The sequence below is a fragment of the Solanum dulcamara genome, chromosome 10 (genome assembly GCF_947179165.1).
Source record: "Solanum dulcamara chromosome 10, daSolDulc1.2, whole genome shotgun sequence".
NCBI lineage: Eukaryota > Viridiplantae > Streptophyta > Magnoliopsida > Solanales > Solanaceae > Solanum > Solanum dulcamara.
Genome location: NC_077246.1, coordinates 6,319,838 through 6,332,119, shown reverse-complemented (window position 1 = coordinate 6,332,119; position 12,282 = coordinate 6,319,838). Strand labels below are relative to the sequence as shown.

The 12,282-nt window shown below is 35.2% G+C and overlaps 1 protein-coding gene across 1 annotated transcript; it reads right to left on the bottom strand.

Annotated features, from left to right (window-relative positions):
• Nucleotides 1–9,319: 9,319 nt before the first annotated feature.
• On the bottom strand, nucleotides 9,320–9,721 carry LOC129871049 (uncharacterized). The gene has a single exon (XM_055945914.1). The coding sequence runs from the start codon at nucleotides 9,719–9,721 to the stop codon at nucleotides 9,320–9,322; it is 402 nt and encodes a 133-aa protein (XP_055801889.1).
• Between the last annotated feature and the right edge of the window lie 2,561 nt (nucleotides 9,722–12,282).

Genomic DNA, 12,282 nt, shown 5'->3' with positions numbered 1-12,282 from the left:
GTGTATGATTTCTGGCGACTTTGAGCAGTCCTCAACCTCTCTTGTATGGTTTTCACCTTCTCCATAGCTTGGTGAACCAAGTCTGGTCCAATCAACTTAGCTTCACCAACTTCAAACCAACCAATTGGTGATCTACATCTCCTCCCATACAGAGCTTCATAAGGAGCCATTTGAATACTCGAATGGAAACTATTATTGTATGCAAACTCAATAAGAGGTAAATGATCATCCCAATTACCTTTGAAGTCAATGACACAGGCTCTTAACATATCCTCCAAAGTCTGTATCGTACGCTCTGCCTGGCCATCTGTTTGCGGATGAAAAGCAGTACTAAGGTTCACTCTTGAACCCAAGCCCTTCTGAAATGACTTCCAAAACTGAGCAGTAAATTGAGCTCCCTATCAGAGATGATAGACAAAAGAACTCCATGCAGTCTAACAATCTCTCTAAGATACAGTTTGGCATAATCCTCTGCAGTGTTCATAGTCTTAACCGGCAAGAAATGGGCCGATTTAGTCATCCTATCCATAATCACCCAAATAGAGTCATGTTGTTTCCGGGTTCGTGGTAAACCGGTAATGAAGTCCATATTGATCATTTCCCACTTCCATTCCGGGATCTCTATATTTTGAGCCACTCCACAAGGCCTTTGGTGCTTAACTTTAACTTGTTGGCAATTAGGGCACTTGGAAACAAACTCTGCTATATCTCTCTTCATTCCACTCCACCAGTATACTTCTCTCAAGTCATGATACATCTTTGTTGAACCTGGATGGATGGAATACTTAGAATTATGGGCTTCTTTCATGATTCTCTCCCTAATACCATCAACACTTGGAACACATAATCTTTCTTGATATCTCAACAATCCATCTCCCCCTTTGGTAAAAGCCATTACCTTCTGCTTGTGAACCTCATCCTTCAGTTGAAGAAGAATGGGATCCTGATCTTGCTTTTCTTTCACCTCTGCAACTAGAGATGATTCGGCTCCATTTCGTACTGTTATACCACCCTCACTAGAGTCAATAAGTTGAACTCCCAAACGCGCAAGTCTATGCACTTCCTTTGCCAACTCCTTCTTTTCCTCTTCCACATGAGTTGCACTCCCCATAGATAACCTGCTAAGAGCATCAGCAACTACATTTGCTTTACCTGGGTGGTAGAGAATGCTCATGTCATAATCCTTGAACAACTCTAGCCATCTCCTTTGCCTCAAATTCAGCTCCTTCTGGCTGAATACATACTGTAAGCTCTTATGGTCTGTGAACACATCCACATGTACACCATAAAGATAGTGACGCCAAATCTTAAGAGCAAATACCATAGCTGCAAACTCAAGGTCATGAGTGGGGTAGTTCCTCTCATGAGTCTTAAGCTGCCTGGAGGCATAGGCAATGACCTTACCTTTCTGCATCAATACACATCCCAACCCAACTCTTGAAGCATCACAATAGATTACAAAACCATCTGTTCCTTTGGGTAGGGATAGTACTGGAGCAGTAGTCAATCTAGCTTTCAACTCTTGAAAACTTTTCTCACAAGCATCAGACCATTGAAACTTAGCCTTCTTCTGAGTCAGCTTAGTCAATGGTGAGGATATGGATGAAAATCCCTCAACAAACCTCCTGTAGTAACCAGCCAAACCTAAGAAACTCCTTATATCGGTTGGAGAGGTGGGTCGGGGCCAGTTCTTAACTGCCTCAATCTTTTGAGTATCAACTTGGATTCCATCCCCAGATATAATATGACCTAGGAATGCTACAGACTCAAGCCAAAACTCACACTTTGAAAGCTTAGCATACAACTCCTTCTCCTTAAGAGTTTGAAGGACAATCCTAAGGTGATTAGCATGCTCACTCTTACTTCTAGAGTAGACCAAAATATCATCGATGAAGACAATTACAAACGTATCTAGGTATGGCTTGAATACTCGGTTCATGAGGTCCATAAAAGCTGCTGGAGCATTTGTCAATCCAAAGGACATAACAAGAAACTCAAAATGACCATAGCGGGTTCGAAAAGCCGTCTTCGGGATGTCACATTCTCTCACTTTCAACTGGTGATAGCCTGATCTGAGGTCTATCTTAGAGAAGCATGTGGCACCCTGAAGTTGGTCAAATAAATCATCTATTCTGGGAAGAGGGTACTTGTTTTTAATGGTGACCTTGTTTAGTTGTCGGTAATCAATGCACATTCTAAGGGACCCATTTTTCTTTCGCACGAATAGGACAGGAGCGCCCCAAGGTGAGACACTTGGCCTAATAAACCCCTTATCTAAGAGGTCTTTCAGTTGTTCTTTCAACTCTTTCAACTCAGCAGGAGCCATCCTATAAGGAGGAATGGAGATAGGTTGTGTATCAGGAAGGACATCAATACCAAAGTCTATTTCTCTATCACGAGGGATTCCGGGTAGATCCTCAGGAAAGACTTCAGGAAACTCATTCACAATGGGAACTGACTCAAGAGATGGAGTCTGATCATTAATATTTTTGACTCAGACTATATGATATATACATCCCTTAGAGATTAATTTTCTGGCCTTAAGGTAGGAAATAAATTTACCCCTAGGCACTACAGAATTCCCCTTCCACTCTAAGATAGGCTCGTTTGGAAATTGAAACTTGACAATTCGGGTCCTACAATCAACTGAAGCATAACAAGAATAAAGCCAGTCCATGCCAAGAATCACATCAAAATCAACCATGTCCAACTCAACTAAGTCAGCCATGGTATCCCTATGATAGATTGACACAGTACAATTTCTATAGACCCTCTCAGCTAAGATAGAATCACCAACAGGAGTAGACACACTGAAAGGCTCAAGAAGACACTCAGGAAGGATCTCAAATTTACTAGCCAAGTAAGGAGTCACAAAAGATAATGTAGCACCCGGATCAAGTAATGCATACACATCAAAAGAAAGGACTCGGAGCATACCAGTAACAACATCGAGTGCATTTTCTTGGTCTTGGCGACTACCCATAGCATACAGACGGTTGGTTCCCCCACCTGTACTTGAAGCTGCACCTCTATGATTACCTCTATTCTATGGAGCTGCAGAAGAAAACTGAGCTCTACTACTTCCATCTCCCTGCCTCTTTGAAGGACACTCATTCTGGAAGTGACCTATCTTTCCACATCCATAGCAAGCATTGGTGCCCACACGACACTCTCCCAAATGGAGCCTCCCACATCTAGCACATGGTGGTTTTCCTCTAGAACCTTGAGCCATACTTAATTGGGACTGAGAACCTTGAGATCGAAAGTTTTGGTGACTTAGCGATCTCTGATCATACCTGGTATTAGGTGTAAAAGCATTTGTTGGGAAAGGTGCATAATTGGAAGACCTTTTCTGAAAGAAAGAATTGTTACCCTTCCCTTGCTTCTGCTCATTCTCATGCCCAGCAGACTTAGCCTTCTTGCTTAGGTGTTCTTCTCGGTCCTTTTTCTTGTCATCCTCAACCTGCTGAGCATACACCATCAATCTAGAAAAATCCATGTCAGAAATTATTAGCATTGCCTTACATTCTTTCTTTACATGTTTGCCTAGGCCAGAGACAAACTTCCTCATCTTAGACCTCATATGAGGAATCATTTCTGGGGCATATTTGGACAATTGAATAAACTTCAAACTATACTCTTTCACAGTTATACTCTCTTGCTTGAGGTTCACAAACTCCTCAATTTTTACTTCACGTAGCTCTTGGGGAAAGAAGTTATCAAGAAATACTCTTTCAAACTCATCCCAAAGAGCAGGCTCTGCATCCTCACCTCTACTTTCTTCCCACTGGTTATACCAGACATTTGCCACATCCTTGAGTTGATAAGAAACCAACTCAACCCCCTCAATCTCTGTAGCATGCATCGCTTTTAGTATCTTCCACATCTCATCAATGAAATTTTGGGGGTCTTCATCAACGTTGGAACCCGTGAAGACCGGCGGATTCATTCTCAGAAAATCTCTAATCCTTGTGGCAGCAGACGGCTCTTGATAACTAGAGCTAGGAGTTGGTGAACTTTGGCTACTATTGCGAGCAGCCACCAACTGAGTGAGCATAGCAATCGCTCCTCGAAAATCTTCCTCAGAAGTAGGAGTGGTCTGAACAGTAGGTACTTGGGGTACCTCAGTAGACCTTGCAGGTCGGCCCCTAGTTTTCCGTGGAGGCATCACTGACTGTGGAACCTCAGTACTGGCAGCGTTCCTCTGACTAGCTGAACGTTTAGGAGGCATGTTTGAAACGTGTAAACGCACGAATTAGAAAGAAAGCTTTTATAGAGTTAAACTCTATCGCACGAACTTAGATTATGAAAGAAGTGAAATAATTCCTAATGTCTTATAGCTTCCTGATTATAAGTGTGGTGCACGACACACCCATAAACAAGACTCTACTAGACACGGCTTCATAGACACCCTAGGACTCTTGAACTCTGTGCTCTGATACCAAATTTGTCACGCTCCGAGAGGGTACCCTAGGCGTGGCCGGCACTCAAAAACCATTTCTGGCTTCCGAGAGAACCACTTGGTCTCATTTCTTATTTATTCATCAGCGAAAGACTTAAGAATACTAATGTGGGCTAGTCATAATCAAAGGAAAAATAGATAATTTTTATAAGAAGTAGTTTCTAAGGAGAACTACTCCGATTACATCATCAGACTCTGTCTATGAAGCCTCTAATACTCTTAGATGGTGCCAATGACATGTCCATGGCTACCTCAAAAGAAACATCACACTCAACAATAATAAAAGGATAAGGAGTTCCTTCGAATACAAGAAGGACTCACCAAATAGCTGAAAAGAAATGATCTTCAACGATGCGCTTGTTGAGGATCTATAACACCTGTATCTGCATCATAAAACGATGCAGGCCGAATGACGTCAGTACGTGGAATGTACGAGTATGTAAAATGGTAGGAAGGTAAGGACAGATATCAAGAAACTCCTCTCAAGAAAACTCAGCTCAGAACTCAACATGAATATGTAATGCTAGTTTAAAATATAATAATAAAAATAATAGTAATAAGCAATGCTTACTCAGTTGGGAGTTTCTCTAACCGACAACCATCACTTATGAGCTAGCGATGATACAACGAAGCGATGTCGTTGCCACATCCATCCAATACCTTGCCAGGGTAAAGGACATCACCATCTTGGATCCACTCATCAAAGTCCTCTTTTTGGGACTTAAGAGGCATAGCCTCCATCCTACGCTGGCTACGTAGTTCTGGGGTTTGAGTCAATTAAACTCTTACCCAACTCGGTGCTCAATACTACTCCCAAAATATGTGCTCATATTAAACTCATCATCTAGTCTCATTGGACTTTAATTTAAATCATCAAACTCATCTCATTTCATGTTCATCAATCATTATACTTCCAAAAAACATCATTTACATCTCAAAAACATCTTGCTCAAAATATCATTTGCTCAAATTCATTCAAACTCAACTCTTTTGCTCTTTTAAAACTCAATAAAATACATATATAGTATTAATTCATATAACTTTCTTTTTATCAATAAAAATAATAAAAAGCCAACATCTTTACTCAAAACATATGTAAAAATATTTATGAACATCAAATCAATTAGGATTCATGGGAAAATAGCCATGAACAATAATTCCAATAATATGAGAGATAACAATAATAATAATAATATTAATGCATAAATATATCAAACTCAATAGAAGAAGAATTAATTCATCTAGAATTCAAGATTTGGATAAAACTCAACTATAACTCAATTATAATGAATTTAAATATTGGGCGCATGGACGAACTCAATCCAATGCTATGAAAGCCTTACATACCTTAAATCCGAAGGTTTACTCCGAATTGGAACACTCTTGGACCCCTAGCCTTTTCTTCTCGCCGGAGCGTTTTGTGTACTATCCGAAGTATAAGAATCACCGGAGTAGTATTTTTATACTACTAAAACTAAAACTATATTTGAGAAGAAGTATATAGAGAGAAGAAATGCTTAAGAAAGCTTGATGAATAAAATGAAGAAATAAGGTGGGTATTTATAGGTGGGAAAGAGGGACCTAACAATAAATAAAATAATTTTAAAGAAAAATCTGAAAATTTAATGGAATATATTGATGTCATGGATGATGTTAAATGGAGGACAATTTATGTCATGAATGATGTCAAATGCATCTAGATGTTTCCATGGTAGGTAAGATGAGTTCTTTTTAACAGAAAACTCATTTTCGAAGCTGCGTTTGAATAAGATAAATTCCTTATTAGGATTTGGTGTCTTCATAAGAATTGTAGATATGGAAGTCTAGTTTCATATCGTTCAAGAATCAACCAATTTGGAGCAACCTACAGTGAGATATGAATTTTCTTCTATCAACACTCAATTCCGTCACAGCACTATATCTTGCAAAGATTAATTTATTTGACCTACGTATACTCTGAATTCGAAGTTATGTTCTTCATGAAAGTTGTAGGTAAGGATGTTGTGATGACTCAGAAATTTGAATCACCTAATTTGGACTAATCTATGAAAAGTTATGCCCAAAATACAGAGGCTATATTATTTTCGTCGAGAATTAAAATACCGACATACAATATTTTAGGGGTTGTTACATTCTTTCTTGCAATGAATAGGAAGATTATGGGTAGTAAATTGGCTAAATGAATGGCCAAAGGTTACATAAGTTACAAAAATAAAGAGGTAGAATAATGATGAAATGAAGAGTCGGTGGTTACAAAAGTTATTTACAACTAATGACCACATTCTACTACCATTGATAAGAGTAAAGAAGGCATTATATGTCATCAACGTAACAATCAAATGTAGCACATTATGATGGATTGTAACATATTGTTACTTAACATTACATTTATAATATTAAAATGTAAAGTCACCAACAATCTCCCACTCATTTTAATATTAAGATCAGAGAGTACATCACAATTTAGTTGAAGGTAGACTATTATGCATAATGAAGGTGTGCTCTGCATTGAACCTTCACTTAGTAAAACAATAACCTTTACTCCAGAGTCAGTACTGGTCTCATACTTGAACTATGACTGCTTAAGGAAAATAAAGTATCACTGCATACACATAACAATAAAGGAGTTGACATAATCTTTCATAGCCATCACATTACGACCTTGTGCTATCCCGATTTCATGAGTGTTTTTGAGAACAAGACCTATTCTCATAGAAAACGACCGACTTTCACACTCACATAGGTGAAATCTGTCAAGTGTGCTCCTGTAATTCGACACCCCACTCATACGAGATACATGCTTTCATTAAGAGTTCAAGGACTCAACTTCCACAAATCATTATAGGATAGCACTCACATCATAGGGATTGAATAAAATAAATATTAGTGTGTTTCACAACAAGTCATCAAATGATTCATTTTTTTGCATTGAACCTGGTTATAGGATCTCTAATCCCTAGGTTGGGTTTCCTCATATATGACTTAGAATTTTATGAGCTTCAATTTCACCCCCTTGATGTGCTTCAGACTCTTTATCTTGCTAAGACCTAAGTTTATGAATCTGCAAGATTATCACAAATTTTCAATACAATTAATGTTGATGCCGTCACAATTAATCAAAATTAGAGAAATTGATTTTCTCAAAATAAAGTGATTGATATAAATAAATCTCTAAACCAATTCACTTTTTCACTAGTTGATTTTTAATTTTTTTTTACTTCAATCTCCACCATAGATTTAGCAAATAATAATTTGGTTTTTCTCATTTCCATAAAATAGCACCAAGTTTTCTCATCTGCACCAACAAAACTTTCAAGTATAGCATAATATTTTTTCTCATAAAACAAGCCACCAAATTTTGTACCAAGTAAATATACCTGATTTGCTTGTACATGTTATACTATATACACAATATCATTTCAAATGCAATTAGTCACATCTCGTATTTTTTATTAGTCTAGCAAACTCCTTTTTATTTGTCACACAACTGAATCAAAAGGAGTTGCAAGATTCATACAATCAACAAAATTGTATTTTACAATTTTTCAGTATAATGTGACTTGTCAAGAAAAGTTTCATCACATGTTTTTATCATTTTTTTATTCCATGAATGAAATTTATCTCATCCAAATATTTAATATCAAAAGGGTTATTCAACACCTTTTTATCATTTCTTTGATAACATGTTAGCCAAAATTCATCAACTCATATCTAACAATAACATGTGATTTTTTCAATACTAATAGGCACTTGTAATACTCTTTTTAGAGCATTACTCAAATATGCAAAAATCACAATTTCACAATAATTTTTTTCTCATTTCATGAACCTCCAATATTTTTTAAATTTAAATATCACTTTGTGTTCATGAAAATAATCATTTTTCTTCTTTACCTTTTATCCGCTTGAATTGAGCAAGTTAAAAAAATAATTTACCCGTACATCTCTTCTCTTCCATCTCTTGAAGAGAGCGACGTTGAGCGGAATGATGTTGATATCTCATATCTTGATATTCATACTTTTTCAAACTATAACAAAAACATGAATCTCCTTAAAATTGTCGTTGTAATATACCACAAATACAGTAAATTGCAGTTGAAAATAAAATGACAAAAATGAATAAATAATTCATTCAGACTGAGACACGGATAACCCGCTCTCTTTAAGGAGATTCAAGCTCACTGGGGCATAATTTACACTGATCCTGCAGTAATACTCTTGACTTGTCTCCTCCAGGATACAACAGCCCAACAACGTGTACAACCCAAACAACTCCGGATTAGTTGAAGAGTCAAGGTAACAATCAAATGTAGCACATTATGAGAGATTGTAACATATTGTTACTTAACATTACATTTATAATATTAAAATGTAAAGTCACCAACACCTTAAAACCCAACAGAAAGACCTCAAAAAGATTCATAAAAACAGGCCAAGTGAAAAAAAACTGAAACTTTTGGTTTGATATGGACATATATGTTTGGATGTCTTTGCTACCAAAAAAATAAATACTTTAGTGAGTAATTTTCATAACTTAGAACGCCCATTCAAAAATTAACTCGCAATAATCACGTGCTTAGAGTGATGTGAATTCGATTAATCGATAGAATACAACAATATTACATATCCATTGATTCAATGATTAAACAATTACACTGGCAGAACTTGTTTTATTACTGGTAGAAAAAAAAATGTACATCAATCTAAGTAGTAATATTGCCCAACATAACCAAAAAGAGTCATCAAAATTGTAAAATCCAAAACTTGATCATACAAAAAAACTCAACTTAATATATGGTTTTCTTCCATTTCGATGATAGTACAAAACGCCAGTAGCAATAACAGCCATAATAATTATCAACTGCTTCTTCCATTTCGATGATAGTACGAAACGCCAATAGCAATAACAACAATAACAATTATCAACCGCTCTACGATTACACCAAAATATCTACCATTGGAAATCACGTTTTCCTGAATCTCCAATTTTTTCTCCAATTCAGAGACTTTTGTGAGCATTTCTCTAACCCTCTCCGCTAACTCATCTTTCTCCTTTTTCAACTCATTAAATTGTACCACAACGTCGTTTAGTTCCTCAAGCTTCTGTTTTAGACCTCGAATTTCCCTTTCCTTCAGTTCTAGTATAACTCTTTGGTGATTTCCCCTTGCTTCCAACTTCTCAACTTCCCTCAACAACAAATGTGTTTCGCGTTCCAATGAGGCTATCTTCTGGTTCAAATTATCAATCTCATCAGCCATATTTTAAAATTCTAAATTTAAAATGAAATGAAAAAGAAGTAAGAAGAGAAACCTTTGTATTTCAGGAATATGAAGAATTGAATTTTATAACTAAAATAAAATGATCACATTTTGTACTAATTATTATATTTATATAGTGATGAAATGTAAAAAATTTAATTGAAAGAATCGATGTGTCTGTTGGAGACAACTACCGTCTACCGGCATTCAATTGTCACAAAGAAAGGCACAAAATATACGCCCCCAAATTATTTAAAGTGGTTTGATCATTCGTTAAGTTTTGACTCAAATATGTCTTTAAAAATATCCTTCTTATCAATGATTGCTTCAAAATTAAAAAAAATAATTTAATTTTGTCCATGAACTATTTGAAGTATGACCATTTTCCCATTCATTTAAAGTTCTGGGCAAATGCTATTAGTTGTAAAGACTTGAACAAGAACTTATATTGAAGATTATGAAATAAATTTGACTATTGTATTGATAGCCTTCGATTGGAACTTGGGGATGACTTAGAGACAATTTTTTTTTTTTAAGTTGGTCGATTTGGTGTTATATTTGTTTTAAAAAAAAAGCTTAATACATAGTTTATCGTCTAAACTTGTTGCCAAACAATCTCTTTTATACACTCCTTTTTCACGAGAAATGTTTTACCCATCAAATATTATTTGTTTGGCCAAGCTGTCAAAACTTACTTATTTTAAGAAGTATTTTTATCAAAACTTTTCAAAAAAATTACTTTTGAAGAAAAATATTTTGTGTTTGATCAATTTATTTAAAAAATTAATTTTGTCCGGTATTTGATAAACGAAGAAAGGTCAAAATGCACATAACATATTAGAAATAGCTTGAATTTGTCCTCCTCCTACCTATTGAACTCAATTGCTCTTAATATTTATTTTTGGGTTAAAAAACTTACAGATTATCTGTCAGAATTCACACGATCAAAATTAAGAAATTTAACTCTTAAAAATAAAAAATTATCATATAAATTGAGACGAAGAAAGTAATAGACACACACTGACACATATACATGTTGCTGGTCTATGAAATTTCCCCCGATTGTTACTTTTCTAGACAATTGTTTAGTTAATGGTCCTCTTTTTATTTCTCTTATAACGTACCCACCTTTTAGAAAATTGTCTAAAGGTACCTTTGAGCAAACTAAATTTCTCAGGACAAAAATTTTAGACCACAATCTAAAAATTTATAAGTTATTATAAATATTAAACGATAATATAATATTTAATCGATAAAAGTAACGCAATATGTGACTGCAACTTTCATAAATACAACAAAAACAACAGTACACCAAAAGCATCACCAGGTTTATGGCTTTGCACATTGCACAGACACTAATCAATAAATCGACATAACATTCAATAATTTAGGTTCAATAAAAAAAAAACGCAATTACATAATCCATTCAATAATTTATTTAAATAAAATGCAACTCCTGCAGGAGTAATAATAATAGAATACGCGAACACATCAGAAATCTCCGTTTACATCAGAAGATCCACCAACTTGTTCCTTCTCATCAACGTCAAGCCTTTGGGAACCCGCCTTCTCCTGAATCTCCAATTTCTTCTCCAATTCCGAAATTTTAGTTAGCAATTCTTTAGTTCTACCTTTTCGCCAACTCATATTTCGCCATTCAAAGAAATTCTTCCTGATTTTCCACTGTTTGTCTTGTTCCTCAAGTTGTTGCTTTAGGCTCTTAATTTCCATTTCTTTGGCTTCTAATTCAACTTTATGAGTCGCTTCTAACTCATCAACTTTCCTCAACAGCAAATTGTTTTCACGCTCCAATGACACAATTTTCTCAATCGGATCAAACTCCTTGTTCAGATCAATCTCCATGTTCTGGACCGCCATATTTTTACCTGAAAAATGGTATTCGATTCAAATCTGTTAATTAATAAACTAAACTGAAAGTAATAATTGGAAATCCATAAATTTTCACTTTTACCATGCAAGTATGAATGACCATGAAATAACTAAGAAACAGTAATTAAGTTCAATTACTAAGAAATTATGAAGATCACAATACTAACTGCATTAGTACAAATTAACAGAACTGTGTTTTTTTTTTACGATTACGATTTCCAGTATTCGTATATAAAATTCTAATACTGTCGAATTTGTTGTGAATAATTTCAGGAGGAAGTAATTATTAACCTTTGTATTTCAGGAGTGAAAAATTGCTGAGGAAAAACGAATGAAAGAAAATTATTTCATTTTTTTGTATTTATAAGTGAAATGAAAAAACGACGTGTCTATTAGAACCATGGCAATATTAACTGTCCGTACCGTTACGTTCTTTTCTATTTTTGAGAAATACCGGTTCAACTTTTTTTATTTTTTATTTTCAATTTTGTTAAAAGAGAAAGGGAAAAAAAATTAAGAGGGAAATTCATGATAATTTGGAGTTGCTGGATTAACGTTTTTTTTTATATATATATATAAAAAAGGATTAGGCTATTTCTTGAACTTGTAATCAAATCTTTTTACACATCAAATATTATTTACATGAAATGTTGATTGGACTTTTTATCATT

Coding starts and splice junctions, on each gene's coding strand:
- LOC129871049 (XM_055945914.1), bottom strand. CDS start 9,721: ATGGCTGATGAGATTGATAATTTGAACCAGAAGATAGCCTCATTGGAA.